Source organism: Cyprinodon tularosa, unplaced genomic scaffold (assembly GCF_016077235.1).
Source record: "Cyprinodon tularosa strain WSP-4 unplaced genomic scaffold, ASM1607723v1 ctg691, whole genome shotgun sequence".
NCBI classification, from domain to species: domain Eukaryota; kingdom Metazoa; phylum Chordata; class Actinopteri; order Cyprinodontiformes; family Cyprinodontidae; genus Cyprinodon; species Cyprinodon tularosa.
In genome coordinates this window covers 164544-192405 of record NW_024039442.1, presented here as the reverse complement: position 1 = coordinate 192405, position 27862 = coordinate 164544, and the positions used below count along the sequence as shown (strand labels likewise).

General features: G+C 35.9%; 1 protein-coding gene across 6 annotated transcripts in view; it reads left to right on the top strand.

Annotated features, from left to right (window-relative positions):
- Nucleotides 1-27862, top strand: part of LOC119771874 (protocadherin-9) — a 235323-nt gene that overhangs the window by 144254 nt on the left and 63207 nt on the right. For 4 of the 6 annotated variants that reach the window (XM_038268072.1, XM_038268075.1, XM_038268071.1 and 1 more), the window contains one exon: nt 25789-25990. In XM_038268072.1, the coding sequence (XP_038124000.1) occupies nt 25789-25990 (202 nt within the window). The remainder of the gene's footprint in view (nt 1-25788; nt 25991-27862) is intronic. The other 2 variants (XM_038268077.1, XM_038268076.1) reach the window with 1 other exon arrangement.

Genomic DNA, 27862 nt, shown 5'->3' with positions numbered 1-27862 from the left:
TATACAGTATAGCAGTAGAACTCAGTTCAATTTTTTTAATTAAGTTAATTACAGTGTCTGTATTTAATCAATCCAATATTAATGGAAACCCATATCTACAAAATACAAATAAAAGCTTTTCAATTCAAAAACCTTTTTGAATTGAAAAGCTCCCGGCTTATTGAATAAATATTAAACAAAGTGAATATTCACTGTTTGCGCAAGTTGAGGTTCAAATACTACAAAGTCACTTACGTAGACAGTGTTACATCTACGAATGTTATGTGTGGTCTCCTGGAACCTATTGCTAAGGAGTTCAGAGTGACTGACAGTCATCCAGGAATTCACAGAAACATAGTTACATTTTAACTTCCGTTGCAGGGACATTTTTTTTTTTTTGCGCTGGTCTACCCCAAGTGGACCAACAGGTGTATTACTGCTTGTGCATTAGTTTAATATGTGTTAAAAAAAGATAATATGAAAATGAACACTGCTGGCCATTTTATGTTGTCAAGCCTACAACCTTGTTCTTATTTCCTGCTATAGTTCTGGCATAGCTTGGAGGTATGTTTTTGGTTGTTATATTGTTGTAAAATAAATCCTTGACCTACTATGCACATACTGGAAGGCATTTCTTAGCACTGCAGAATGCTGTCATAGCTGTTTTGGTTCAGGGTACCTCTTACTTTATACAAGTCACCCATCTTGGATCCTGCAAAACAACCCCATTAAGAATAATCAGTCCATAGGACTTTCTTTCAATCTTCTGTTTGCCAATGCTGGTGTTTGATGACCCAGGCCAGCCTGTGTTTTTTTTAATTATTATTCTGGTCTGGGCAATGGCTTTCCTGCTTCACCTCTTTACCGTTTCAATCAAGATTTGCCTACTAAGAATACTATTGAGCTGTGCTTGAAACTTTTGTCTTGTTAACTTCCTATCATGCAAGCTGTTAACTCAGAAACATGTCCGACTCAGATGCGGATTTGAGTCTGTCAGATAACTTTCTGTCAGAATTTATCAGAGTAGCGACAACTTTAAAGGCTTGATTGCTGCACAACAGTTTTTAAGCGGTTTTGTGGTTCCCTATGAAGGCTGTGTTATATGATTCTAAAATGTGGATTGTTTTTTCGCCTTTGGATGATAACAACCAGTTTAGGTCTTCCTTTGTACTTTTTGAGCTATCGATTGGACCTAAACAACCCAAATATTCATACATGCCTGGAAGGTGGTTTGTCTTGTGCTGCCCTGTGATGAACTGGCGACCTGTCTAGATTGTACACGTATACTCCTCACTTAACTAAGTCATAAATTACAAAAATAATTTATGGTTTTGGATTAGAGGGGGGAAACTGGAATACCCAGAGAAACAACCGGAACTTAAATCTGACCCTCTTGCTGTCAGGAAACAATGCTAACAATTCCTCCACTACTCTATGTAACCTATTTTAAATATTGTTTCCCCAGTTTAAAATAACACCCTGGCTTTAAAAACATAAATAAATACTGTTATGTTGTATCTTTGTTATAGTTTATTATATTAAAATAAAAAATAACCACATTATTAGTCTAATGATTTCAAACACTGCGTAGTAATGAATAATTATCAATTATGTTATATTAATCAATCAATTACTAAACAAGCTTATATGTTTTATGGGTTAAAAAAGAAAAATATTTCAGCCTAGAAAAAAAACTTACACGGAGAAACAGCAGTTAGAAAGTTTTATTGACATAAAAAAATGTATGTTTTTCTTGCACAGACGACATTGGGGCTGAACACTGAACGCAGTTGATCTATGTGAGCTGGTAGATCTATGTTCGTTAGAGATGTCTTTCCCCCTTGAGTCTGACACTGATGGTGGAATGGAGGCTGAAGAATGAGAAGATCCATAGAGGGAAGTGAAATTAGGGTGGTGAAGGGACAGTAGAGAGCTGCAGTTCGTCTGGAAAGCGAAAGCATCCTTGGATTTTAAAAGCAGAGTGTTGAACAATGACTGTTTGAGCTGAGGGTTTTGAGCTGCACCAGTAGGCTGGAGCAGGGGCACACAAGCAAGCAACTAGTAATTTAATTTACACAGAGGCTTCTTTTCAATTAATAAATATCTGTAAAACAGAATTTTAGCATTTCAGAGGTATTTCTAAATGCAAAGGCGTACATTTCTATAAGAGACAGTTTTAATTAGCGTCCAGCTTATTTTCCCCCAGCTTTGCGTGTTTCAGGGGCTTTCTTTGTTTCTTTGTTCCTACTACATGATAGATAAGATTGTGGCTTTTTCTCCCTCTGGGAATTCTTGATTCACTTGAAGACAGCCAGAACAGACACGTCCAGCAGTGGAGGGGCACAGCATGTCTGTGCAAACTAAACAGACTCTGCAGAAGTCATCCTTGCTTAAGATGATCAAACTGCTCAGAAAGTGTAACAATGACTGAACACAACATATGCTGTATATACAAATGAATCACTATGTTTTAATAAAAAGCTCTATGACAACTGTAGATGTTTTAAAGGCAGCTGTTTTTGATGTTGCTTCAGCGTGTTTTGCTATTTGAATGTAATCATGCAAAAACAAGAAAGCTTCAGCTGGGTTAAAGAATTGCCATAATAAACTCTGAAAAACATTGCTTTGACTGCAAGTGTGCAGTCAGCAATGCACTGCATATGCACAGAGTAACGGCATTCTCGTGCTCTGCCTGTGGAAAAAAAGATTAAATAAGAGCTACAACTTGAAAAACAGCTTCAAGAAATCAGCCCTCATGTAGCAATAAATTGCAGTGGCTCACAAAACAAAATGAAAAAAAAAAAAGATGCATTTAAAATACCCCATCTTGTTTGTCTGGCTGAGCGGCCTTAATTTGGTTGTATTGCAGTTATGCCTCATGGTTGATACTGAGCAAGATGAATCATTGTAAAATATGAGCCAGATCAGCCACTTGTTTCCTGGAGGTAAAAGCTTGTAAGACCACTGGTAAATACACCCAGAAGAGATCATATCCTCTGAGATAAAGATGAGTAAAACAAGGCATACTTGGGGGAATAAAGATGTAGCCCATTTCTCTCAGCTATGCTAGTACTGTATGTATGTTTTTAAAGATCACATTTTCTCTTGTCATGTTCATATAGTAGAACATGTAACCAATTTTGGTACCATGCATTTTACTGTACTGTAATATATAGCCATCTAGATCATCTAAAAGTGGCTTCTCATCCACAGTTTTTTAAATCACAGCAAGATCTTTGCAGATGTAGGGAATTTAAGAAGCCAGCTAATATCCTCCCAACAATCTGCAGGACTCTGATAATGGGTTTTAAGATCTTTCATCTTGACATAAGCTGGCATATGCTGAGTGGCTCCACATGTTTTTTTTTTTTTTTTTTTTGTAAATGCAACAACAACAAAACAGGGCCAAATACATGTAAGGTAATCACTTCAAAGACCTCTAAGCTTGACTCCACTGTTAGATCCTGTTTTCTTTCTAATCAGCCACTGACCGTGTGGGCATTACATGCATCTGAAATTATGTTTGGGAAAGCAAATTGGGTCTTAGCTTGGGAGAATGTTGCAGGAAAAAAAGCTTTGTGAAATAAGACCTAAATTAGTCCAACCTTTGATGGCTTTCTTTTGAATAACCAACTAAATGCTGGCAAAAGTAAAGATGGAAATAAAAGCCAGTAGATTAGCCTTTTTTTTCTTTTTTTACACAGCGTACCTTTATTGTTATGTGGTGTCCTTTGTCTTTTTTTTTCTTTTTTTCTTTAATCTTTTATAATATATAAGAATATATTAGAATTAATTGTTCTCTATGGATCTAAACACCTGAGTGAAGTAAATTCTCCCACCCTCCTCCAGCAATAGCTGTATAGATTTTGATTTAGCTGCTACCAGGCAGCAAAACAGTGAGTAGAACCAATCAAAGACGTTAAAACATCCAGAGCCTAAAAACAAGGCTTTTCCTTCCTGAAACTTGATGAGGTTCACATGAACAAAATGAGGGGTAAACGTCAGAAACTGGGACAGGGCATGAACCTCCCCCTGTTGAGTAATGAAATTAAGTGACAGCTCTGGAGCGAGGAAGGGATGCTGAGAAAGAAAGCACAGCAGAAAAGGACTGGGGTGTTGAGGGTGGGGAGGCGGGGGCGATTGGGGGTGGGGGGATTTTGTCCAGCCAGGAAATTGAAGCCATCACAAGCAAATTGAGTTCAGGTCCTTTTGGTGGGCAGGAGCAGACCAATCAATTTGGCCTACTACTCAGTGCCTGACAGGCTCACAGAAGGACACCTTGGCATCCAATAATAGGAGGACAGTAAACAACTGAATCCCTGCCTCAGTTAGTCTCAGATACAGTATAATCTAGCCATTCATACTTATTTCTCCTCCAGCCAGCCAAATATCTAACAGCGGCTTCATAGTTCGCACACTCTGCAGCAGCAGCCTTTGAATTTTATACATTGCTTTGCTTTGTTTAGATACCTGTTAATGGTCGGCAAGTTAAAAAGCCATTTTGTCTCATCTATCAAGTGAACAAGTTCTCTCTTAGATGAAAAGATGGATATATTACTATTTTCACAACTCCCTTTAGCAAACATACAAAGGGGGAATTAAAAGCAAAATATTACCTTTGTAAGTAAATAAAACCAATCAAATCTCTTACGGTAGGAACCACATCTTAATGAGACTTGCATGGCCTTTCACTTTTACTAATCTTTGGACAGTGACACAACTTTCTCGCTAATTATTTCGATTACACAGCAGGAACACACCACATCACAGCACTGAGACAACAGTCGACGAGGGGTGGAATCATATAACCCCAAAGGCCTAATTATCTCTGTTGGTTCCCAATTAATCTATTACGTTGTTTTGGCTCAGCTGCAAGACTTGGGGCGCTAATTTCTATACCAATACGTTGCACAATAAGACAGCCATCAGAGGAGCTTTTGTTGTGTAGCAGTTCTCATTTAATGCTGGAATCTCATACCTTTTGTCATAACTTAAAATACAAATCCAGATAGAAATGATGATTCAGTTCCTATCCTTTAAACTGAATGCATTTATGCTCAGTTTTCTTTCATTTAATTTGAAGCTGTACATATTTCGGCAGAAAGTACTGCTGCAGACCCTTTTATCCTGACTGCAAAAACCTGTTGTAGCTATGCGCCCTCTCAGCTTGCTGCCACTATTGCCTTACTGTGATGAAGCTGAAATGCTTACCGTATGTAAAAAACTGCTCTGATGTTATTGATAACTCTCAGTGTAGTCAATAATAATTTAGCTGATAAGCAATAGAACTTATGTGTGAGGTTAAGCAAAGCCTTCCGGCACATAATGGTTTATGAGATTCATAGTGATACAGGCTGTAGTAGCCATTAATTCTGTTTACGTGCCACTAGTGAGCCATCGCTGTTTGTTTTATGAATGACTGTTTGAATGCTTCAGTCATCTTTTCAATCTTCTATTACAATTTGACACTTTTGAACTCCGTTCTACCTGTCGTCACCTTTTTTCTGACACTTTTCTCTATATTGTCTGTCTTTTAAAGTTGGTAATAGAAAATGGTAAAATGGACAACCAATATAAAATGTATCTCACTATAGTGCTATGCAAATCTAGAATTATGTTGGTTTTTGAGAAAGCCCCATGTGAGTACATGCCATTTAGTGTTCTTAAGGGAATACATGTACCCATCATAAAAAAATATGGAACTGTTTGTTGTGCAGCTCATGTAACTTGCAGACATCCCTGTTTTCTCTCTCTAGAGATTTATTTTACTAGATGTATAATAAGTTATTGCTCCGGGATATTCTTGAAGAGCAAACATTATTTTGAGTGTCAACCCCTGGCATGAGAAACATGTTTTCGTGCCAGATTTAAATATTTGCGAGGAAGGAATGACAGCTTTATATTATGGGAATGTGTGGCAAGCCTGAAGCTCTCAACAGACATGCATCTGTTTTACTCTGATTGTAGGATTTGGTTTAAGTGACATGGTTTAAATGTGTCCCTATTTCCTCCTAATAAAGCGAAATGAATGAACATTTACACACATGGTTGGTCTAAAAATGTTTCAGTTGTTATGCGTGATTTATTCTATGCTGGCAGATTTTTTTTTAGGATTGCAACTCCTGCTTAAATATATGACACAACCCTTTGTTAGATTCCCTTCTTTCATGTGCATTATTGTATTTTATATTAAAACTTTGATAACTTATTAAAATCCTACTCAGGTCTAAATAATATGTCCCATTGAAAGACATGACTCAAAGTTGAGTTATATTTTATTTTAAGTCTTAAATCAAGTTAAAAATAAACGTAACTAAGCTCTCCTCATAATGCATTCTCTTTGTGAATTTGCAAGTCACCACCAGGGAGACTGACAAGAAGGCTCTTCCTGTCTTACTGACATGTTGACAACTAGCTGTTGATGGCCACAGAGAAAAAACAAGGCTTCTCACTGATGATTTGTCACACTCATTCTTAAAGCTAGACTGAAACCCCATATTACTGTTGTTGTGCATTGATTCAACGTGGCTTCAGTCGCCTTTATCATAAGATCATTAGTATTATCATGGTTCAACCACTAAGCCACAATTAGCTATCATTACTGTGATTTTTGCAAAATAATTTTGGAATGACACAATGAAACAGATCTGCAAATCATTTTTTCTTTTAACTATTCACAGCTGTGGCATACACATAAACCTATCATCACAATAAATGACTGCTTAGTCAGTCAAATAGAAGCTGAAGAAAACAAGCAGTTAAACAGAAGATGAGAATATCCTCAACCATACACTGCATACACAGCCTTTCCCTATTTTTATAAAGGAAACCAGGGCTTTGTCCGTTATTGCAAATCATTATGCTTTTGATTACCAAAGCAAATGGCAAAATGAAATGACAGAGCATAAAAGAGAGTTAAAAAAAAAGTCTTAATGAGTTGCAATCACCAATACAGAGAACCCAAAAATATCCATGGTTATGTATTCAAAGTCGTTGTTGTTTATCTAACATCTATAGATGCATAAAAGATGTACTGTATCATTGCCTTTTCTTTTGTGCAATGCTCAATTAGACTTTTCTGTGAGGCTCAGGTCAACTCTCGCAATGCATTTGGAATAATTAAGAAAGTATGCAGTACGTGTGAAAGCATATCAACTGTTCATCTTAGATCTAAGCTACATAAAACACATTTTCTTAATTAGCCAAGTGCTATGGAGAGACAAGACACATACCGTTATACTGATAACCCAGAGTCTTCTTGACCTCAGAAAGGAAGCAACAATAAAAAGAAGATGAGAGTATTACAGCACAGAGTCAGAAATGATCCTGCTTTTTGACTATTTCTGAATTGCTAGATGAAGAAATTACTGTTTTAGATGAAAAACCTTATATTCACATTCACTAAGAAATTTCCTTTAAACCAAACATGCCCTACAAGAATAATTTCCTCATTTGTTTAATCAACAATTAACTGTAATCAATATTTAGTTTTGTCTAGTTTTGCTTAAATATCCACATCTTGGTGTGTTTAATTCCAGAATCAGAAATAAACCCTCAAGTATATAACTACATAACAGACCTTCCAAATATGAAGAAATAAAAAAAATAGAAACAAAGCAATTGACTCCATTAGCTAGTGTTAAAAAGCCATTGCTACAAATGATAAAAACCTGAAAGAGTTGTTGACTGTTTGAAAATTGGAGGTTACAGAGAAATTATCAAAAAAAGCAAATCATCAACTCATTAGGAAGGTTACAAATGAACCCAGAACATTAACACCCTTTCACTCCTCAGTTAAGGACCATGTTTATAATTATAAAACAAAAGATACATTTCCAATGAAACCAATGGCAACCTGACCAGTAAAAAACCCAAAACATTATCTGTTCACTCTAAAACCACTTACTGTTGCCTGAAGCCTTGAGTAAAATATGCTGTAAATAACCCGAACAAAATTGGAATCCTTAGGAAGGCGTTCGTCATACAGTATTAGTAGTATATGGCAGAACACTCATACAACAGTGAACTCCATATTGACCATTAAAATAGAACTTTGATTGGCTGGGATTCCTTTTTTGTTTAAGGACCGGGTAGTATTTTTATTCATGAGATTACAAATAATGCTCTTCAGCAGAGGTTACTGACGCAGATTATCTAGTTTGTGATCTTAAACTGAAAGTCCACTGTGGCTAAGCAACAAGACAATGATCTAGAGAACATCAGAAGGTACACCACTAAAGATAAAATGAAGCTTTTAGAACAGCCCAGTCAGAGGCCAAATTTAAGTCCATTAAGGATTCTTCAAACTAACCTTAATTAGGCTGGTCATGCTTAAAAACTCTCCTTTATTCCTATTATTTAGCAAAGAAAAGCAGACAGAGATTCTTTAACATAAAAGAATGATTACCATTAATCGATTAGAATGATGCTAGTTGTTGCCTTTAGGGATACGCTGAGGATTCACTGAGGACCAGAACACTTGTTCCAAGTGTTGAATATGTTCCTCTCTAAATATACTGTATATCAATATAGGAAAAATGCAGTTAGGGATTCAGAGGCCAAAAGTTGTTTCTATACTAAATTGGAATAAGAATCTTGAACATTGAGGTATGATTCACAAAAAAGAAAACAGAAGAAAATGAGGGTGTAAATAATTCTCAACAACCTCATCGTTGGACGGAGAGACAGACATATAGATAGATAGATAGATAGATAGATAGATAGATAGATAGATAGATAGATAGATAGATAGATAGATAGATAGATAGATAGATAGATACAAAGAAAGAAAGTATTATAAACAACAGTAGGCACTTCAGTCCAGTTCTTTTTTTTTCTGGCGGCATACAGTATGGTATTGATCTGGTGCTTCAACTTTTTTTATTTATGTCTGTGGGTTCTGTGTTTCCACTTTCCTTTATGTTAACATGTACAACAACTAGATATTTGAAACTCCTGCTTAGCAGGTTCATTTATACCGCAGCAGAGACAAATGTGTTTTTGTTCTACAGCTCTGCTTTATATAACTCACTATACCTGTAATATAGGTGTCCCTACATAGTGAAACAAATATTTTCAGTCCAGTCGAGATTATTTCTTTTTAATTTCACTACTTGCCCATGTTTATTTTTCTTCATACCTCTCTAATGATGATGCCTAGTGTTTATACATCTGCTTCCAATGAAGGTTGAAATAGCATAACAACTTTAGATATTCAACAGTGTACACAAGCATGTAGTGTTCCTTTGGTCTACATTTTGCCTGAATAGTTTCCAATTAAAGCAAAAGAAATAAACAGTGAGAAGAAGAGAGACACAGAAGTATTTCGTTTTTTTCACTGCCTCACAGGATACAAGCAGGCGAGCTATCACATATAAACAAAAACAAATTATGTACTGAGAAACAGTATCCACCACGTTGCAATATGTCGGAACCTTGGTTTGACGAGGAATGTCAGGAAAGAATTTCCTGTCTTTTTTAGATAAAAAAACTGATGGAAATAGACGTCTGGTTGCAACTTTACCGACAAATAGTTGCTGCAGAACTGATAAGATAATTTGCTATATAATTGATTATTAGACTTGAACTTTACCCTCCTACCGTTTTAATGCCTGTCCTTTACATTGTAAACTTTCACTTGCATGGCCTTAAAAAAAATCTATCTAAAAATCAATATTTTTTAAATTTCTGCTTATTCAAATGTGTCTAATGTAATCATCAATGTTGATTTTAAGTACACTTTACTCAAACCTATGGAATAACTGTGTAATAATTAGGTATAACTTAAATAACTTGATAAAAATACCATAACTGTTATAAGGAAGTGCTTGTGCAGTTTTTGCCACTAGGACCTCATTAGCTGACTAGTTGGCAAGACTTGCTGTTAGATTTAATGGGGGCTGTTCAATGTTGCTGGGGAGCAGATTGTTAAATGTCAAAATGTTGAAGTTTGTGGGCGGGCTGATAAAAATAAACGTCATGCTAATAGTTATTTGGTGTTATTATAATATCTTCAAGAAAATGGATGGCACTCTAGGAAAAAAGCAAATTTAGATGTTTTATTTTGTCAGACCTCTTTATGCTACCAGTATGGTGTAGAGAAAAATGTATCATAACACTTAAAGTCATCAGTCTCTCCATCCATCCATCCATCCATCCATCCATCCATCCATCCATCCATCCATCCATCCATCCATCCATCCATCCATCCATCCATCCATCCATCCATCCATCCATCCATCCATCCATATTCAAGGAGTAGGTAAAATAGCTTCCATAAAATACTATAATAAACTGAAATCTAAATGGACAAGTACAACTAAATGAAAAAATCTTTTCTGACTGCATGATTTTGTATTTTTCAGTTTTAAAAAATTCTTAGGTAACTAATTGTCTCAAGGTTTTTTTCTGTTCATTTATTTGGGTTTACAGTGTAAGAAAAAAAAAAATCAAGTTTTTCCATTGGAACAAAGATTTTAGCTCCCCGTGGCGGCACTTTTTATTTAATGTTTGCATAGGCATTTGTGATGAATAAATATGTTTGTTTATGTTTGGCACACGGTTAATACTGTAGTTATAAATGGTACAACGAGACACAACATGTACATGAACACCCAAACAAAAATTTAACACATTGAAAAAAGTAAAATGAAAGTTGAGATTTTTTGTCTAAAGGATTTCTATAAAATAAAATATACTTTTGTTGTTAGGTGATCAAGCAGATCTTGGAACAAGCATGGACATGGGGCTGGGAATCACACCCGAAACATGAGTGGGTCCACTTGGTTCCCAGCCTCTATCCAGCTCCTGCATGCACCACAATGTCAAGCTGATGACAGTGGTTTTGATCTCCTCCATTATTGAACAGGCTTTTTACCATAGAGCTTTTATCCAAACAAGGACGGGTCATTTATGCCACAAGGACCACTGCTGCATTTTCTTACTGGAAGGATATTCGTTAACAGCAGTACTACTGCTTTCTGTTGGGTAGAAACTTGTGCCTATGCAATGGAGTAAGCTAAAACAAATTCCCATGGTCTTTCACTTGTCAGTTATTATGATTAATGTTTATTTGCAGCATCAAAAAGCTGTTATCCAAGGGACAAGACTAAGCATGAAAAAGTTGTCCTACAGTATTTTTAAAAGAAGGCTGTATCCTGGGGCGAGCTGATGTTTTGTTTTTTTACCCCCATATTTAAAAAGCAAACTTCCTTCTGTGCATCATTAGTCAGCTTGGTGAGCCAAATACCATCTTAACAGTTTGCCAGGCAGCTTCTTCTTGACAGAAAACAGTCTACAACCTTTAAGACAAATAGCCTATTTAACATTAACCCCCTAATGATACAGGTCATCATTTTAGGATATTTGTTGCTATAATTTTCTATTCCATCTAGGTGTTCTAACATCCATCCATTCTTTTTGTCCAGCTTAGTCCTTATCAGGGTCATGGTGGGGCTGGTGCCTATCCCCGGGAGTCTATTGATGAGAGGCTGGGTAACACCTTGGACAGGTTGCCAGTCTGCCACAGGGCAACACAGAAAGACATATAACCATCCACAAACTCATACCTAAGGACAATTTTTTTAGAGGAGCAATCAACCTAACAGGCATGTTTTTCGACTATGGGAGGAAGACTATGGGAGGAAGCCTGCAAACTCCTTGCAGAAAGACCCCGGGCCAGTATTCAAACCCAGAACCTTCTTGCTGCAAGGCAACAGCGCTCCCCACTGCTCCACCATGCAGCCCGTTCTTCTAACAATTAAAGCAATTTTGCACCATAAATGAAAAACTATTTAGTAATTACATTGTCAGCTTTGAATAAAAATTATATGTTATCAAAAATATTGCATTCAAAGAAAATGTAGAGTGTTGCAGAAGAAAATTATTCATTTTAGTGAAAGAAATGTATGTAGATATTTTTTCATGACTTTTGATGGTCCAATATATTTTTGCATCAATGGGAATAGAAGATGGAAGCAATGTGAGACGGAGCTCAGGTGTTGCAAGATCCTTGTAGATCAATGATGGAACTGAGAAATGGGTTCTTGTTGGCCTTTAAATTTCTCAGATTCAAATAAAAAATAATAATAAAGAAGCAAAGGGCGAGTAAACATCAGTCAAGCTTTTGAGTATTGATGCTGACTTAAAGGGATATTGTGTAAGAATTGCTGTCGTCAAACACACTAAACCCTAGCACTTCACTGCCTCAAACACAGATTTTGAAGTAACTGTTGCCGTGGTTTGTTAAAAAGCCTCGACAACGCAGATAAAACGATTTAATCCAAAGTGAGGTGTCTACGAGCTGCATTTACTGTCACAAGACGCAGGCGTTCACCGTGGCTTTTAAAGCTAGTAAAGCTATGTAATTCTGCAATTCTACAACAAGATTGATATATGTGTGCGTGATGTACTTTTATGCTTTCTAAGGTAACAAGCAACAATGTCTAATTAGACCAAATGTAAAACGTTACTTTTGTTTTAATACAGGCAGTACAATTTACCTACTTGTCGAGGAGAGATATGGGAACTTCAGCATCCCTTCTAAAAATCGTTCATTTTTAGAACGATTAGCAACTTCCACCAGCAGAAAGCTTGCATGATGTTGATCCTCAATTTTTTATGTCTATGGTTTTGTTGTCTTTTAAGTTCTTTTTTCTTTTTTTAATTTTCTGGGGATGGTGAAACCATTGATTGAGCTGCTGTTGCATATGCATGGTCCTGCACTGTGCTGCAGTAAGGCAGACTTCTTAGGAACAACAACTAGGTTTTTGTTCCTAAGAAGTTGCACCACTTTTGCAGTGTGCTTTGGCAAGGAGTGAAATTGTGTTTGGTTGTGACTGGGACACATCAGGGCTGCAATAACTTTCCCTTTTTAAAACTACCAGCAGAGACTTTCAGTTTGTAAAAAAAAAAAAAAATGCACACCAACCTAGAATATTGCAGATACAATTTTACATTCTTAAAACATAATGAATACAATACATTTGTGTTCTTTTTTTTTGGATCCAATGTTCTTTCTCTCTGTCATGCAGCTTTCAAACATCAAATACCCATGGGGAAAAAAAATTACCTGTAATACAGTATTACAGCATTCTGGTTACCATCTTAAATTGTAGAACCGTCACTGAAAAGCTCTATAATTAAATGTGATTAGGTTTTTTGTTTCCTTTCATTTCATCAGATTACTCTGACTATAGGTTCTTTTTATGCTGTGATATCAGTGTAATCAGTCCACGTCATTAAGCACTTTGGATTAGTCGGATTATGTTTTAAACCATAAATTATTGATAATACAGACACTCATGAAATGTATTAACTCTATTTTCACCCTAATATTATGTGATTAATTCTTTCACTATTATATTTTCTAATTAACAGACAATTAGATATAAACTCATTTGTTGTTAATGTGCAGGATAATGAGAGTGCATAATATAAAATACTTTTAATATTCAAAGCAACAACTTAGGTGGTAAAAGTCCTTAATGATTGACTAACATCTGATAAGTAACAAATGAGGATTATCCAGCTTAACAGTAATGTTTGATGTTTTTGGAAGTTTAATGGAGCTTTTCTCTATACAACATTTATTTGTCAAATATATGAGTTGGGGAAAAAAAACTATATGCATACTGTATACCTAGAACATGCTTCTTATGTAACACATTTCAATATGTCTGTCTATTTTTTTCTTCTTTTAGACAAAACAATGTTTCAGATTTCTGTTATTTTCTGATGAATCTCCAGAGAATAATATCAACTTAACCAAAACAGTCAGCATGGTAGCATGTCTGCTAACTGATGTCCAGTATTTCAAATATAGAAATAAACAATTCATCTCAGATAAAGACGATAATTTAAATTACATTATCAGCAAGGTTCGGATCATTTCCCTACAACCATGAATTTCATTATTTGAATCAAAGGCATTAAACAAATGCTGTGCTGGATAATAACCAAATCATTTCCTTTTGCAGCTGCAGGGTGGTTTCGGTGATTAGTGTTGTCTCCTCATAGCAAAAAGGTTCAGAGATTGATTCTTTCTGTGTCAAGCTTGCATGCTTTTATAGGCCATGCGTGGGCTTTCCTCCAGTTTTTTAGTTCCTCCCAGCAGTCCAAATACATGCACGATGGGATGACAGGACAAATTGCCCTGAGGTATGAGAGTGTGTTTCAATGCTTGCTTATGTCACATGGCTCTGTGGTAGTGCCATTGCCCTGTGATGGACTGGCTACATGTCCAGTGTGTAACCCCCCCACCCCCACCTCAACCCATTGACCACAAGAAGAAAGGAACAAGCTTCCAACGCTCCATGATATTGCACAGACAAGCCAGTATAGGAAATTGAAGGGGTGACTGCATGAAGGCTGGTCTCTTTCCACATAATATGTAGTTGTGCATCTCTATGCTCTATGATCATGCAGCCAATTAAGGCGAACGAGCAGGAAAAAACGGATGACTTTGTCAATGCATCAAAAAGCTTAGAAAGTAGATTGTCTGCAGTGAAAACAATGGTTGTTTGATAAGACCTTTGCATAAGGAAAGAGTAAAAGCATTCATTTGAACAAATTCCCACTGAGAACAGGTCAGGATCACAATAGCTAAGAAGGCAGATTCTTATGTGATTGTTGACAGTGGTATGAGCCTCAGAGCCTTTCACCACTAGATTTCTCTAAAATAGGACATTAAATAAATAATATTGGTGCTTTGTTTTAAAGCTTCAGTGATGGATGCCTAAAGAGATGTTGCTTTTAAAGTGGAAGATATACATCAGGGAGAAATTTGCCGATGTCTTTCTCAACAGCAAAAGGGATAAGAAGAGGGACAACCTTATAAATGCAGTGTCTGCCTTAAATGTTGCTGCATGAGGAGGATTTTTTGTAATTCTGCTTCATATCCAGAACAGACATAAAACTCTAAGAGCTATTCATTACAGTATATCAGGTTAGCAAAACTTTTTCAGACACCTGTGCTGTTTTTTTTTTTACTGATAAGTAATATGTATATATAGAAAAGACAAAAAAGGTTAATTTAGTTTTCCTTCTTAACACAAATGAGGAAAATGCACAGAAAAGCTCAACAGTAGATCAATAACATTAAATAAGACAGTTTATGAAGCTTAATTAACAGCAAAAGTTCAACTGTTTCTTCTGAGATGGAGATCAAAATTAGAATTGGTCAAATATTTGATTAGATTTGGTAGCAGTTGCAATATTTTTTTAACAAACAAACAAAAGTGAATAGTCTATTGTTTTTTGTGAAACGGACATAGTGGTGGAACAGAAGAAACCAAAGTGTACTGGACAGAAGAAGCAATATTGGACACTAATGGAAAAAGAGCCATAAACTAGATAACACAAAGTGTTCCCATTTGTCACAGTTTAATAAAAAAAAAAAAACTTATCACATAAGAACAGCAAAGAGGCAATAAAGGTTTTAACTCCCTCGTTCTAGCAGTACACATATATTTTTTTTTACTCATAAGGTTTTTTCACGTAAATAAAAAAATGAACAAACTGTTACGAGAAGTAAGAATGTGTAAATTCCTTTATTAATGCTACACAATACACTAACTGACACAATAAAGCATACCTCATCTAATTTAATTCTTTAAAAATCTTAGTTTTCATCCAGGTGCCTGGACAGGCAGAGCCCTCAGTCTTAAAAAATCATATGAACTCCCCTGAATCTTAAAAAAGAAAAAAAAGATTATTTCTGTTTTCATAAAAAATTTAAAAGTCATAACCATTTCACAACTGCATTAATATTTTTTTTTTTTAAATGAAAGAAAATCACGTCTCCAACTGCCAACATCAAACAGACCTCTCTGCTGCATCGATTTAGACTTGATCCCTCAAAGCCGGATAATCATAGCTGTGTAAATAGCCATTATTTCCACAAGATAAACAGACAGCCAACTAAACAAACGAGTGCTTCTGTACCTATTTGATGTAATGAAGTCACAAATAGGATTTCACGATAGCTAATGGGGTTGTAGGTTATTATGAATCCAAGAATACACTTTGATTATTCTTTAGTTTTGTACACAGCTTTTTAACGTGTCACAGTCCTATTCCTACTTAATTATTTTAATATTTAAACGTCTGCTGAATTTGATGTCAGTTAAATAAAAAATAAACACGCCTCAGAACAAAAAGTGCTACAGAACAGCGATTTCAAGGAACACTATCTATGGTAGGTGCAGCACCTATATAGGCTGTAACTCATAAACACATCACACTTCTCATTCAGTGCTTAGGGCCTCACCAGCTCTGCTCTGTAGTTAACTGTCTCTGAGTGTCAAATCCTTCATCCTGATGCAGGAGAAACACATAGAGAAGAATCGCTGTGTCTCTCATTTTATGGTTGTAGATGTCGTCAGAGGGTGGAACTGAGGAGTGAGTCAGTAGTAGTTAACTTTGTGTCTAATGCTCTGTGGCAGTTGCACAGGTCTCCTCAGCTCCGCTTAAGGCACAGAGGGAAGCTGGTTGAACCACAACTGTGACACAGTTCTCACTCAGGCAAGTCAGGTGATTTAACAACATATGGAAGTTAGAATGAGAAGGCAGTGAGAGGCATAAAGCGAAAGGCTGGTGAAAGCTTCTTTCGGAAAAGGCAAGAGGTCACTGCAGGGTATGGAAGATAAAAGAGAAGAAGAAGCCAAGATGTCCGTATCTAGCCTCAGGTGGTGTTAGATAGCATTTATTATAGATGAAATTTCATCCTTATCAAGAAGTCACTTCAAGTGAAGTCTGTTTGGTTAGTGATTTTTTCTGTTTTAAGTCTTGAATGTAAAATATCAAATTGCATACACCAGAGATGATGCACGGCATAACACTATTAAGGATTTGAAAGGATCTATCAGGCGGCTAAATTGTAGTGCAATGTAGATATATGTGGCATGCATGCAAAGTCATTAGCACAGATGTCTTTTTTAAGGATGAAGTAAATTCTAAAGGCCATTAGCAGGTGTGTGATCTAGATATCTCCCTGAATGTCAGCCCTCACGGTTAACAAAATCATATTAGAGCTGCACAATACATCCGAAATATATTGCTGTTTCATTGTCACCAAATCAATGCATGCAATAGTCACATTAATAATATTGTTTGGAATGCAGTGTGTATTGGCTATTTTATTACAGGTTTTGCTGTTTTTGGTTTTGTTGATAACATATTGATCCTTTGGACATAGTCTCAAATATCTTCCCCAGACACAAACAAAAAAATAAAAATAAAAATGAGGAAGAAAACAACAACAACAACAGAATGTGTGAATTGCACATTGCAAGTTCAAGATTTGGGGATATGTATAATCATTGATCTAAAATCTCTCAAATAATGTAGCCTGTTGTTGATTAAAAAAACATCATATTTGTCTCATCAACCAAAATATTTCATATTCAGGGGAAAAAACAAAAACTATACATTTGCTATTAGTGTTAATATCTTCCTGCAGTTTTTACTCATTAGCTGATACTTTTATTTTTTGCATGTCATAGTTAAGCATTTTTTTCACTCCATACAAATCCATAATTGACCCATGTTTTTTTTCTGTTATAGAAAAAAACAACAACTCGCAATTTTAGGATTTATAAATACTGTGCTTTATTATCTGGAAGCTATATCAGTCAAATTGATGACATACCGTATATAGTCCCATACTTTTTTTTATTAGACACACAATTTGTCATACAACAATGGAAGCATTCCGCAGACAGAAATTTACCATAAAAAATGTCAGGTATTTTGTGTGACAACATGTCTGATAAAAGACAAACCTTGAAGACTATATTTAAAAATAGACACTAGAAGGTTTTTTTTTTTGTTTTTTTTTTTTTGCAGTAATGAAGTAGGGGATTTGGATGCATTTTTTAATTTAGATGTAGGTCTGTGCAGCTGTATTTCTTGTATTTGTTTATATTAGAATAAAAACATTAAAACTACCCAAAACTGCTGGAACTATAAAAACAGTTAAAAAACAAACAAAAAAATTACTTCTTTATGGAGGTTATGACTTCATTTAGCTTCATTTAGCTCTGATTTCCAAACAGTGCCTATTTTTCTAAGCATATGAAATTTGAAAATCTGTCTTTTTTAAAAAGATTTCCAAATGCAAAATAAGTTACAAAGTGAAGTATTGTGTTTTAGCGAATTAATAAAAGTGGGCAAATATGTGGTTTATTAAGAAAGAGAACCAAATATAAGACTCATATCTAGTCTATTGACAGATATGCTTTATAACGATTACAGGATCTATTTCATAAAAACAAAAAAAATACCTTTGAAAAACAAACATTTAATGTAGAATGAACACATATACATTTAAATTTGTTATGTATAGAAATCTGTATTAGATCTTCAAACACAGAAATACTCAGAATCATAATTTACACTTCGAATTGTACATTAAGACCTTGTTGTTCAAATGAAAAACAAGGCACAAATCATCATTAGAGATAGCTCATGGACATTTACACACACCCACACACACACACACACACACACACACACACACACACACACACACACACACACACAATGTGCCCTTTCATCAAAGCTTGCAATTTTGGAAATGGGTCAGATGTGACTCAGTTTTATAATTTTTTGTGTTTGTCTGCAAGCCTGCATTTGTGTCTTTGTGGCAAAGAGTGAGATAATCAATTTTATTATGATCATGGCAGAATGCAGATGTTTTTCACAACTGTCTCCCTGTGATTTAATGATGGGAAACAGAAGGCAGATGACTTAGACTCTGGAGAGGTGGCAGCAGCAGACTGTATCAATATAGGAGTCAGAATAAAAGATGGAGAGATTGTGATTTATATGCCACTTTTCATTTGAGTGTTACTTACAGAAAAGCGTTAGGGAACTGTTTGTATCTTTGTGTCTTTCATCTTTTTTTAACATTTCAAAAATGTTTTTTCCTTTGCTTTTTTCATGCCATCAAAACAGAGTCTGACTGAGACTGAGCTGCATTTTATACATGAGCCCAAAGGAGAACTTCATGCTATGTTGACTGGAGGCAATGTCTATCAGCTGTTAATGTGTCACTAGATTTGATGTTTTATAGAATGTGGCAGCTTGTAAGAACCGGATGGAGACCCTGCGAAACAAAATTTGATACTCATATCACCCTTTTAAAAAAATGGAAAAGGAGCAATAGTAAAATGTAAACCTTTTTCTTTATGAATTGGTGTAAGGGACAAACAAAAGGTACTACATGCATTATGTTTTTAGTAATTTCACAAAATAATGAAAATCTATAGAACAGGTGAAATAAAGAGGAAACAATATAATTTATGTCCAGCAAAAGAAAGGGAGATAAAAAAAAAAAACATGCATTTTCTAAAATGACCAGCAGATGGCACAGCACCTTTGGTCTCTCAAGTACAGAGCAGAAAATGGGGAGAGTAAAGAGATCTTTTAGTAAGTGACTTTTGTTTTGCTGCTTGACTGATCTCCCTTTGTGGTTTGATTGTGAGAGTGGACTTGTGGGAAGTGTTTGCTCACCACAGGTGTAAGGCTGCAGTTAGATAAGATTATTTGAGGTGGTAGGAAATCAGTTGCATTATTTTGTGCGTGTGTTTTTGTGTGTGACTGCATTACGTCCCATGTGGTCCCTTCTGGTTAAATGCTGGCTTGATAGGAAAGCTATGGTATATTGTGTTCATTTGGAACGTAGTGCTACACAGAAGTTGTTTTTGACTTGCCCACTGAGCTCCATATGGTCAAACTCAGGAGGAGAAACACACAGAGGCAGGGAAATATTTGCATTCATATGCTCTACCTTGTTAGTTCCTTTGATTTAATTAAAACAAGGTGCATCTGTTTGATTTGAAAGCAACATTTTTTGGCAGTTTTTAGCTGGAGATGATAATGTAAATCATACATGGTTTACTTTGGTGTGTATGTACGTATTTTTGACAATTTAAATGTGGGCAAGTCATAATATGAAGTTGATATTTCATCTTTAGAATACAAATATTCAAGGAACTTTTCTAATGCGTTATATTTCTGCATTTAATTATTTTTATTTGTTGATTTATTAAATACAAAAGTGCTGCATTGTATTGTGTGTGAGTGTGTGTGTGAATGGGTGAATGAATGTAGTGTAAAGCGCTTTGGTCAAGTCTTCTAACTTGAATAAAGGCGCTATATAAGTACATGCCGTTTACCGTTTACCGTATTGTTTAATGGTAAATGTTTTGTATCATGTTACATGTATTTATTGCAGTGTACGTTTGTGTATATTCATTTGTAGATATTTATACTTCTTTAACTTGTCACTTTACCCATAATTAATGACCATCTCTAGTAAATTACTCCAAGCTTATGGAAGAATTAGCATCAGAGAAAAAATCGACGAAAAATTTTCCATGATAAGATTTGGTAGTCTTTTGTGGAGTGCAAATTCAAATTTCAGTTTTATCTTCACTTTTTTTTTTAGAAATAATTTAGGCATCCAGTATTTTACACAGTCTAAACAAACACATAAGACATGTAGTTTTGATATGCTTTGGGGTTTGGGGATATGTAAGTGAGTGCGATCTTAATTTACATAGCATTGATTTTAGATAACTTTTTGAAGACAAAAAATGTGCAGAGCAGACAACATGTTAACCTGAAAAAAACAAGGGCTACTTCACTATTATATTCCTAATTGTTTTGCTCATCTTTTTTTTTTTTTTTTAATCAATCTCAATGCTTACAAACATAACTCTGAACAGACCCATGAGTGGTTTTAGCTTAGGAACAAGCTCAGCATTCTTCTCTGCTACCAACAGTTAAATACACTCCCTACCCACCTTTGACCCAAAGCTTCTCTGTCAGACCTTAACGGCTCATTTTGCACCTCTGCCATGGTTCCTCCCTCTTCTATGTCTATCTTGTTATCAACTAAATCAGAATATGATTTAGTTGAAAATTACCGGTCTGTCTTTACAAGTCAAGCACCAACAAAAGAGACTAAATCAGAAAAAGGCACCAGATCCAGATGGTGTCAGAAAGTTCTGAAGGCCCATAAAGACATCCTCTATGGGATTTTACATGGTTTCCTGATCCAGCAGACTGTTCCAATGTTGTGGTAGAACTACTTGTTTCTGTACCCAGTAAAATTCAGTCCTTGGTCCTTAATGATTATAGATCTTTTACCCTGACATCAATCGTGAAGGTCCTAGATTGACTCCTGTTGGCCCGCCTCATTAAACAAACAAGCAGCTATCAGGACCCCTGCAGTTTGTCAATGTGAAGTTGGAGTTGATGCCTTCATACACCTGCCTCAGCAAACCCACTGGCACACAGCACTGTGAGGATCAGGTTCTTTGATTTCTCTGGTGCATTTGAAATGATTCCTCCCGATTTGCTTTGTGAGATATTCCAGAAGAATCAGGTGGAGGCATCAACAATAACCTGGATGAAAGTCTACCTGACAAACAGACCACAGTTTTTGAGACTAAAGGGTCAGCTGTCTAACAAGATAGTCAGCAGCAGATGAGCACCACAGTGAATGGTACTCTCACCATTCCTTTGGACTATTTGCACATCATACCACCTTGTCATCTGAAGAAATACTTAGATGACTCTGCGGCCATTGGATGCATCACATATGGACAAGAAGCTGAGAACATGAAGCTGGTGGATCACTTTGTGATGTATGAAAACAATAATCTAAAGTTGAATGTTGACAAAAGAAGGAAGTTGGTTGTAGATTTTAGGAAAAAAAAGTAACAAGTCAAACACTTTTAGGGTAGGGTGGCCTAGTGGTTAGGGCATTGCACTTGGAATCCAGAGATTCTGAGTTCAAGCCCCACTCACACGGATTGAGACTCTGGTTCCCTGATCAAAGACCCTTATGCCCACACTGCCCCCCGGGTGCTGCACAATGGCAGCCCACTGCTCCCCAAGGGGATGGATTAAATACAGAGAATTAGTTCATTTCGTAACTCTGTACGTGTGACAGTGTAATGACAATAAAACAGCTAAAAAAAACGTAAACGTGGGAGAAAAAGTGAAGGAGAAGAATAAATATCTCAGTGTTCACCTGAACAACAGACTGGAATGGAGACACCAATGTAAAGCTATCTACAAGAAGGGACAGAGCAGAATGCATTTTTGAAGAAGCTTTGGTCCTTCAGTGTTTGCAGCAAATGGCTGCATATCTTCTGCTAGTCCGTCGTGGAAAGTTTGATCCTTTTCTGTCATCATCTGCCGAGGTTACAGCATCAGGGTAAATGATTTAAAGAAGCTTGACAAGCTCCTATAGAAGGCCAATTCTGTTCAGGGAACTTTTCTAAAATCACTAGAGATGATTTCACAAATATAATTCTTCATAAAATGAAGACCATTCAGGCCAGCAGTGAGCTACCTCTTCAGAAGACTGTTGAAGAAAAACAGTGTCTTCAGTCAAAGCGTCTCCAGATCCAACAGAATGTAACAGGTCTTTTTTTGCCTACAGCTATTAACATCAACTCATAAGAAAAATCTTACAAGCTACAACTGCACCTATTTCCCTTTGATATAAACAAATTATTTTTTAATGAAATGACTTGAATTCAAAAAAGACAAAAACTGTCCACCATAATAAATGTAATGACAGAATGAATAATCATATTCAAATCCAATGAGTGTATTTCAATTATGCCAGCATCATCTAAAGGGTTTTACAGCATCTATTCAGTCACATTTTACAGACAAAAATGTTCTAACCCAGAAAGACCAGCGGATTGCATAAAAAATAACCGGACAGCTTAAATCTGTATGTAGTGAATGAAGGATTGAGTCAAAAAAAATTTTATGAAATGATTGAGTTCATTTAGGGAATGCCTTTTGCAGTACAACTGTAACTTTAAATTCTTATTCAGTTAGCTTTTTACAAATAAGCATCAGTTGGTTTTCCTTAATGTTTAAGAAGTTACATGTCTCCAACTTTGCAACAGCCTAAAATACTCCTAAGGATTTCAAAACTGACAAACAGCTGTTCATTAAATTTTAACTTCGAACACCACATTCCCTAAGGATGGATTTATCAGATTCTTACACAAACATCTAAACGCTATCACATTTCAGATGAAATTTCTCTCAGGTGTAATGTTGCTCTGTATTTTTTTTAACAATTAGTGAGCACCTATATAGAAACACTTAATAATTTACAGCTTTGCTGGAATTTAAACCTTGTAGCAATACAGCAGTACTTTATCCTGTGTGTTTGTTAAGGTAGGTGTGTTTGGTCAGGCAAATTATAAAAACAGGCAGTTAATGAGGGTTAGCAGCCATGATACACCATAATATCTTGTAAAATGGCAGCAGGGATACTTTAAGCTGGTCTTATGCTAATATTACCACGAGTGACTGTCAGCTAAAGAAAAATCCATGCATCTTCAAACATGCTTAAACCCACTAATAACAACATCCACAAAAACCGACAGAAAACTGCAGCACACATTTATGGTGCATGACAAATATATATATATATATATATATATATATATATATATATTGTTTGTTTTTATGTTTCCCATGGATTGCAAACTGTGACATAATCATTTCTCTTGTAGCGTTTTTTCAAATAAGACAACAGGCATTTTATTTCCAGCCATTGGACACAAATAAGTAGCATTTGACTGTTTGTATTGTATATAATATATAGATATTAGTAATGCAAATGCAGCATATCTCATAGCTGTGAAAAGTCAAAACAAATTTATTCTCATCTCTACAAGAAACCTTTTTTTCATAACATGATAGACAAAATGTTCTTGTATTTTTGTATCTATAGCTCTATAAAAAGTATATTCATCCACATGTTAAATCTTTTTATAGCTTTGCACTAATAGAATGCATTTGTCTTATAGGTAAAGTTACACCTTAGGTCAACATCTTTGGCTTTAGCGGGAGGATAAACATTTACAGTAATATTTAATAAGGTGCAGATACACCAAACATGCCATTCTTAAGGCCTGCATTACCCTTCACATTCACTGGCTTCATGTGTGCATTGCATACTGAGATTGAAGCTGATAGTTGTGCTCTTGCTAATGAGCTGCACAAACAAACAAAAGAGGAGCTTCTTTAGAGATGGTTTATCCTTCACAGCTGAACTGTTGGTATGTCATCTTCATTTGAAAGGCCAGGTCTGTTCATCTCCCTCTCTATAATTGCTAACAGTGACATTTATCCAAATTCACACTGCTTTACAAGACCTTTACCTTTATTAAATTGTGTTAGATATTCAACTCTCAGTTGTCATTGATGGTAGGAGTGTTACAGTCCTGTTGGTCTGTCCATCCGTCCGTCCATCTTTATCCGATGTATTCAACTGTGTCATAATTTTTCTATGGATAAATTATCCCTCCATCATTTTCACCAGCCCTTTCTTTTCCTTTTTTTTTTTTACACTACCTTTTTGTTTAATTGATTGTTGCACACACTGGGAGCTGTTCTAAAATATATAATTAGGTCATTTGCATTAGACTGCAGATTGGGTGACCTTTGCTTTTGCCAATAATTACAGTAAAAACCTCCTCTGTCTGTCATCGCTGAGGATGTGGCAGGGACCTCTCTATGCTCACAAAAGGTTAGCTGAAGGCTTCTGTCTGGCCTTATGAAAAAGCCTGAGGAAAAAGTCATTAAGCAATGCGAAAATGATACCTGGAATTTACAACAGGATATTAAATCAGAATGACTTTTAGGATGATCCACATATTTTTATTCTTCTTTAAGTATTTATTTTCCCAAGTAAATCTAAAGAAACAGTTATTAGATGCATTTTGCTAGACCAGCCTAAGATTAAATCTATTTTAAATTCCGGTTTCCAATTAATAGTGGATCAATTAATACTCATAGGTCATTTCTAATTCTAATTTTATATCCCCAGCCTAATCACTGTCAAGGTGATTGAATGTTGAAAGGTTCCCAATAGGTTTTTCTATTCCATCATCACAGGGCATTTGCTATGTGGTTATGGCAAGATCATTTATTATTTTGCTTAATTTTTGTCTTAGTTGGTGCAAACATTGCATTTTTAACCAAATTTACAATAAAGCCGCTATCATTCAGCCACCTGCATGCTCACAAATTAAACTGTTGTGTCATCAAGGACAAATATTGATCATGCTTTGGTGCATGATGTGTGTTTAAAAGTGTTTAAATGTATAGCAGCAATTCAATCTTAAATTGAACAATGTGAAATATTTCTCTGTTAGAAAAGTGGTCATAAGACTTGTCGAAATAAAACCTGTGTAATCCAAAACACTGATAAGCCAGAATTAAAAAAGGACAACCCAGTTACTTTGATTGCAATCATCTACACAAAATTGACGATACAAACTTAATAATCAGGCTGTTAATGTCCCTGCTGTAGATTTGAAATTTGATGTATCGCCGAGAAAGGCAGGGGGATTAATATCATTCATTATTTATACTATTAATTACATTATCTATCTATGAAAGATAGATGTAACTTTTCATTTCTCATAAAGAATACCCTCTGTAACTGTGCATGACATGAATTTTGGTTGTCAGTGTGCAGTGAAACGTGACTATTTGCAATATCTGCAATCCCCTTTCCATGAGTAACCAGAGCAGGTCAAAGTAGACCTTCAATTCAAGAATCAGTTTGCACCCCTAAAATTTTGCATTATTTATTCAAAATATTATTTAACACTAAAATCCTGATTGGTACTGAGTATGCAAAGCTGCAAACATGAGCATGTTTGGCTCAATGTAAAGAAATACTGTGAAAAGAAAAATTTTGAGGGTGCAGAGCAGAGCACTAACATCAGAGGCTCTGTTTTGTGCTCTTGGTTCTAGTCACAGCGGCGCGTCACGTTTCACCTGCCGGATGGTTCTCAGGAAAGCTGCAGTGACAGCGGTTTGGGGGACCACGAGCCTGTAGGCAGTGGCTCTCTCCTCACACATCCTCTCCCTCTGGTGCAGGCGCAGGATGACTTCTACGAGCAGGCCTCCCCAGATAAGAGGACTGAAGCCGACGGCAACTCAGATCCCAACTCCGGTAAGTGTTAATATATCTCTGTAACATTACTCCTCCATATGTTACATGATTGCTTAAGATCTCTGCTTTTATCTTTGCTGTTCAAAACATTTTTCTTTGGTAAGATGAATAACTCTGAAAAAAAGTTTTACATAATTACACAATTTTACACATCAACTTTTTCACTTTAATTCAATGTGTAAAGATCTTGCAGGATGCGATACTGCCTCTTTCCTAAACACTGAATTTGAAAAATCTGTTTTAAACTACAGGTTGAAATAATAAGACTGAATTACATTTTCCTTCTTAAAAAGGGATAATACATTTTCATAAAAACAACAGCTGTCTCCATAAAGGACTCAACACACCAAATATCATTTAATTTAGTCTTTTTATTGCACAAGTAGGTTTCTAGTGGATACATGAGCAGGTCATTCATTTCTCAGTTAATCATCCAGACTTGTTCATTCCTCCCAGGAGCAAACCTGGGCCTCCCAAAGGCTCTTCACCTATTTGTGAAACTCATTTGATTTATTTAGAGATGATTTCCCAGTTGGAAATCTTGGTACTCAGCTGAAGATGTTAACTCCCCACTATTTCTGGTGGGAATGTACATCTCCGACCCACTTTTCTCGTTTTATCATTAAGAGGTGAGGCGTGCACAAAGACCAAACCCATCAACCGAAGGTCGATGCCAGCGTGCCTGCTGAGGTTGAAGCAGGCAGCAAAGCAACAAATGCCGTGCTTAAATTGGAAGTTTGTATGTTATCATACTGATTCCAACTTAACAAATGCAGTCACAGTTGGCATAAAATTTGATGAGTAAAGTTCACACTTTAGGTACTGACTCATTGTGTTTGTGAACAGAGTCACATGTGGACATGGGTTGTACAGCGTACCTACAAGTCATTTACATCAAAGAATAATTTTATATCTTGCTTTAGACACCCAGAAGGATCCAGCCAAGCGTCAGACAAGGTACACAGTGTATTCAGCCCATATTCTTTAAAGGTATTAAAGAGTACGAAGAAATTACGTGTCCAGATTCATCTAAAATGACTTAATTGATGGCTGGCATTCTTCCACTTATGGTTCCCAAAAAAATAAAAAAGGTAAAATCCATAAACAAAACATCAGCCAATCTACTTTGCCCACTGTTGAAAGTGGATTGGCTACTTGTTTTTCAATCAAACATTTTGCGTACATGCCCCGAGTATGTCATTTATGTAGACTCCAAGAGTAACTCATACGCTGTTTGACTAGCGGTCTGCCATTACCCTGAAGCACGAAGAAGTGCTCCTACCCTTGTTTGCAGCATCAATGGCCAAAAGGAATCCTGAAAAAATTAATCGGAAAAGAAAGCCTTTTTTGATGTAGTTGAAAGAGGAGAGAAATTGGGACAGAATGGAAACCTAAGTGTGGGTTTAGGAGGCGTTTCCAGAGTTAGGAACTTTTGCGAAGGAGGCGGCACTGACGCATGCACACATTTCAGAAATACACAAACAGCCGTTGGACATATCTTCCAACACAAAATCCTCTTTACTGCCCTTAAACATATCTATTATAAAGAACTGTAACAAAAGCGGAATGTTTTAAACTAGTAGATGACTACATCAAGAATTGTGGACGATAAAATACATTCACATATCTATACTGACAGGAGAGTCATAAGTTTGAATATTTTGAGTTGTATCTTTCAGTTGTCTTTAAAATATAATTTCCACCATTTTTTTTTGTTTTATGTTTTTTTTATCTCTAACAGAGATAAATGAGTTAAGGGAGTGGTTCCTGTAATTTTTAGTTTTTTTGTTTTAATGTATAACGCAATAAGAATAGTTTGATCTACTGTGAGCTGTAAAACGTTTCATGAAAAATGAAAGGGGGGAGTTCTGG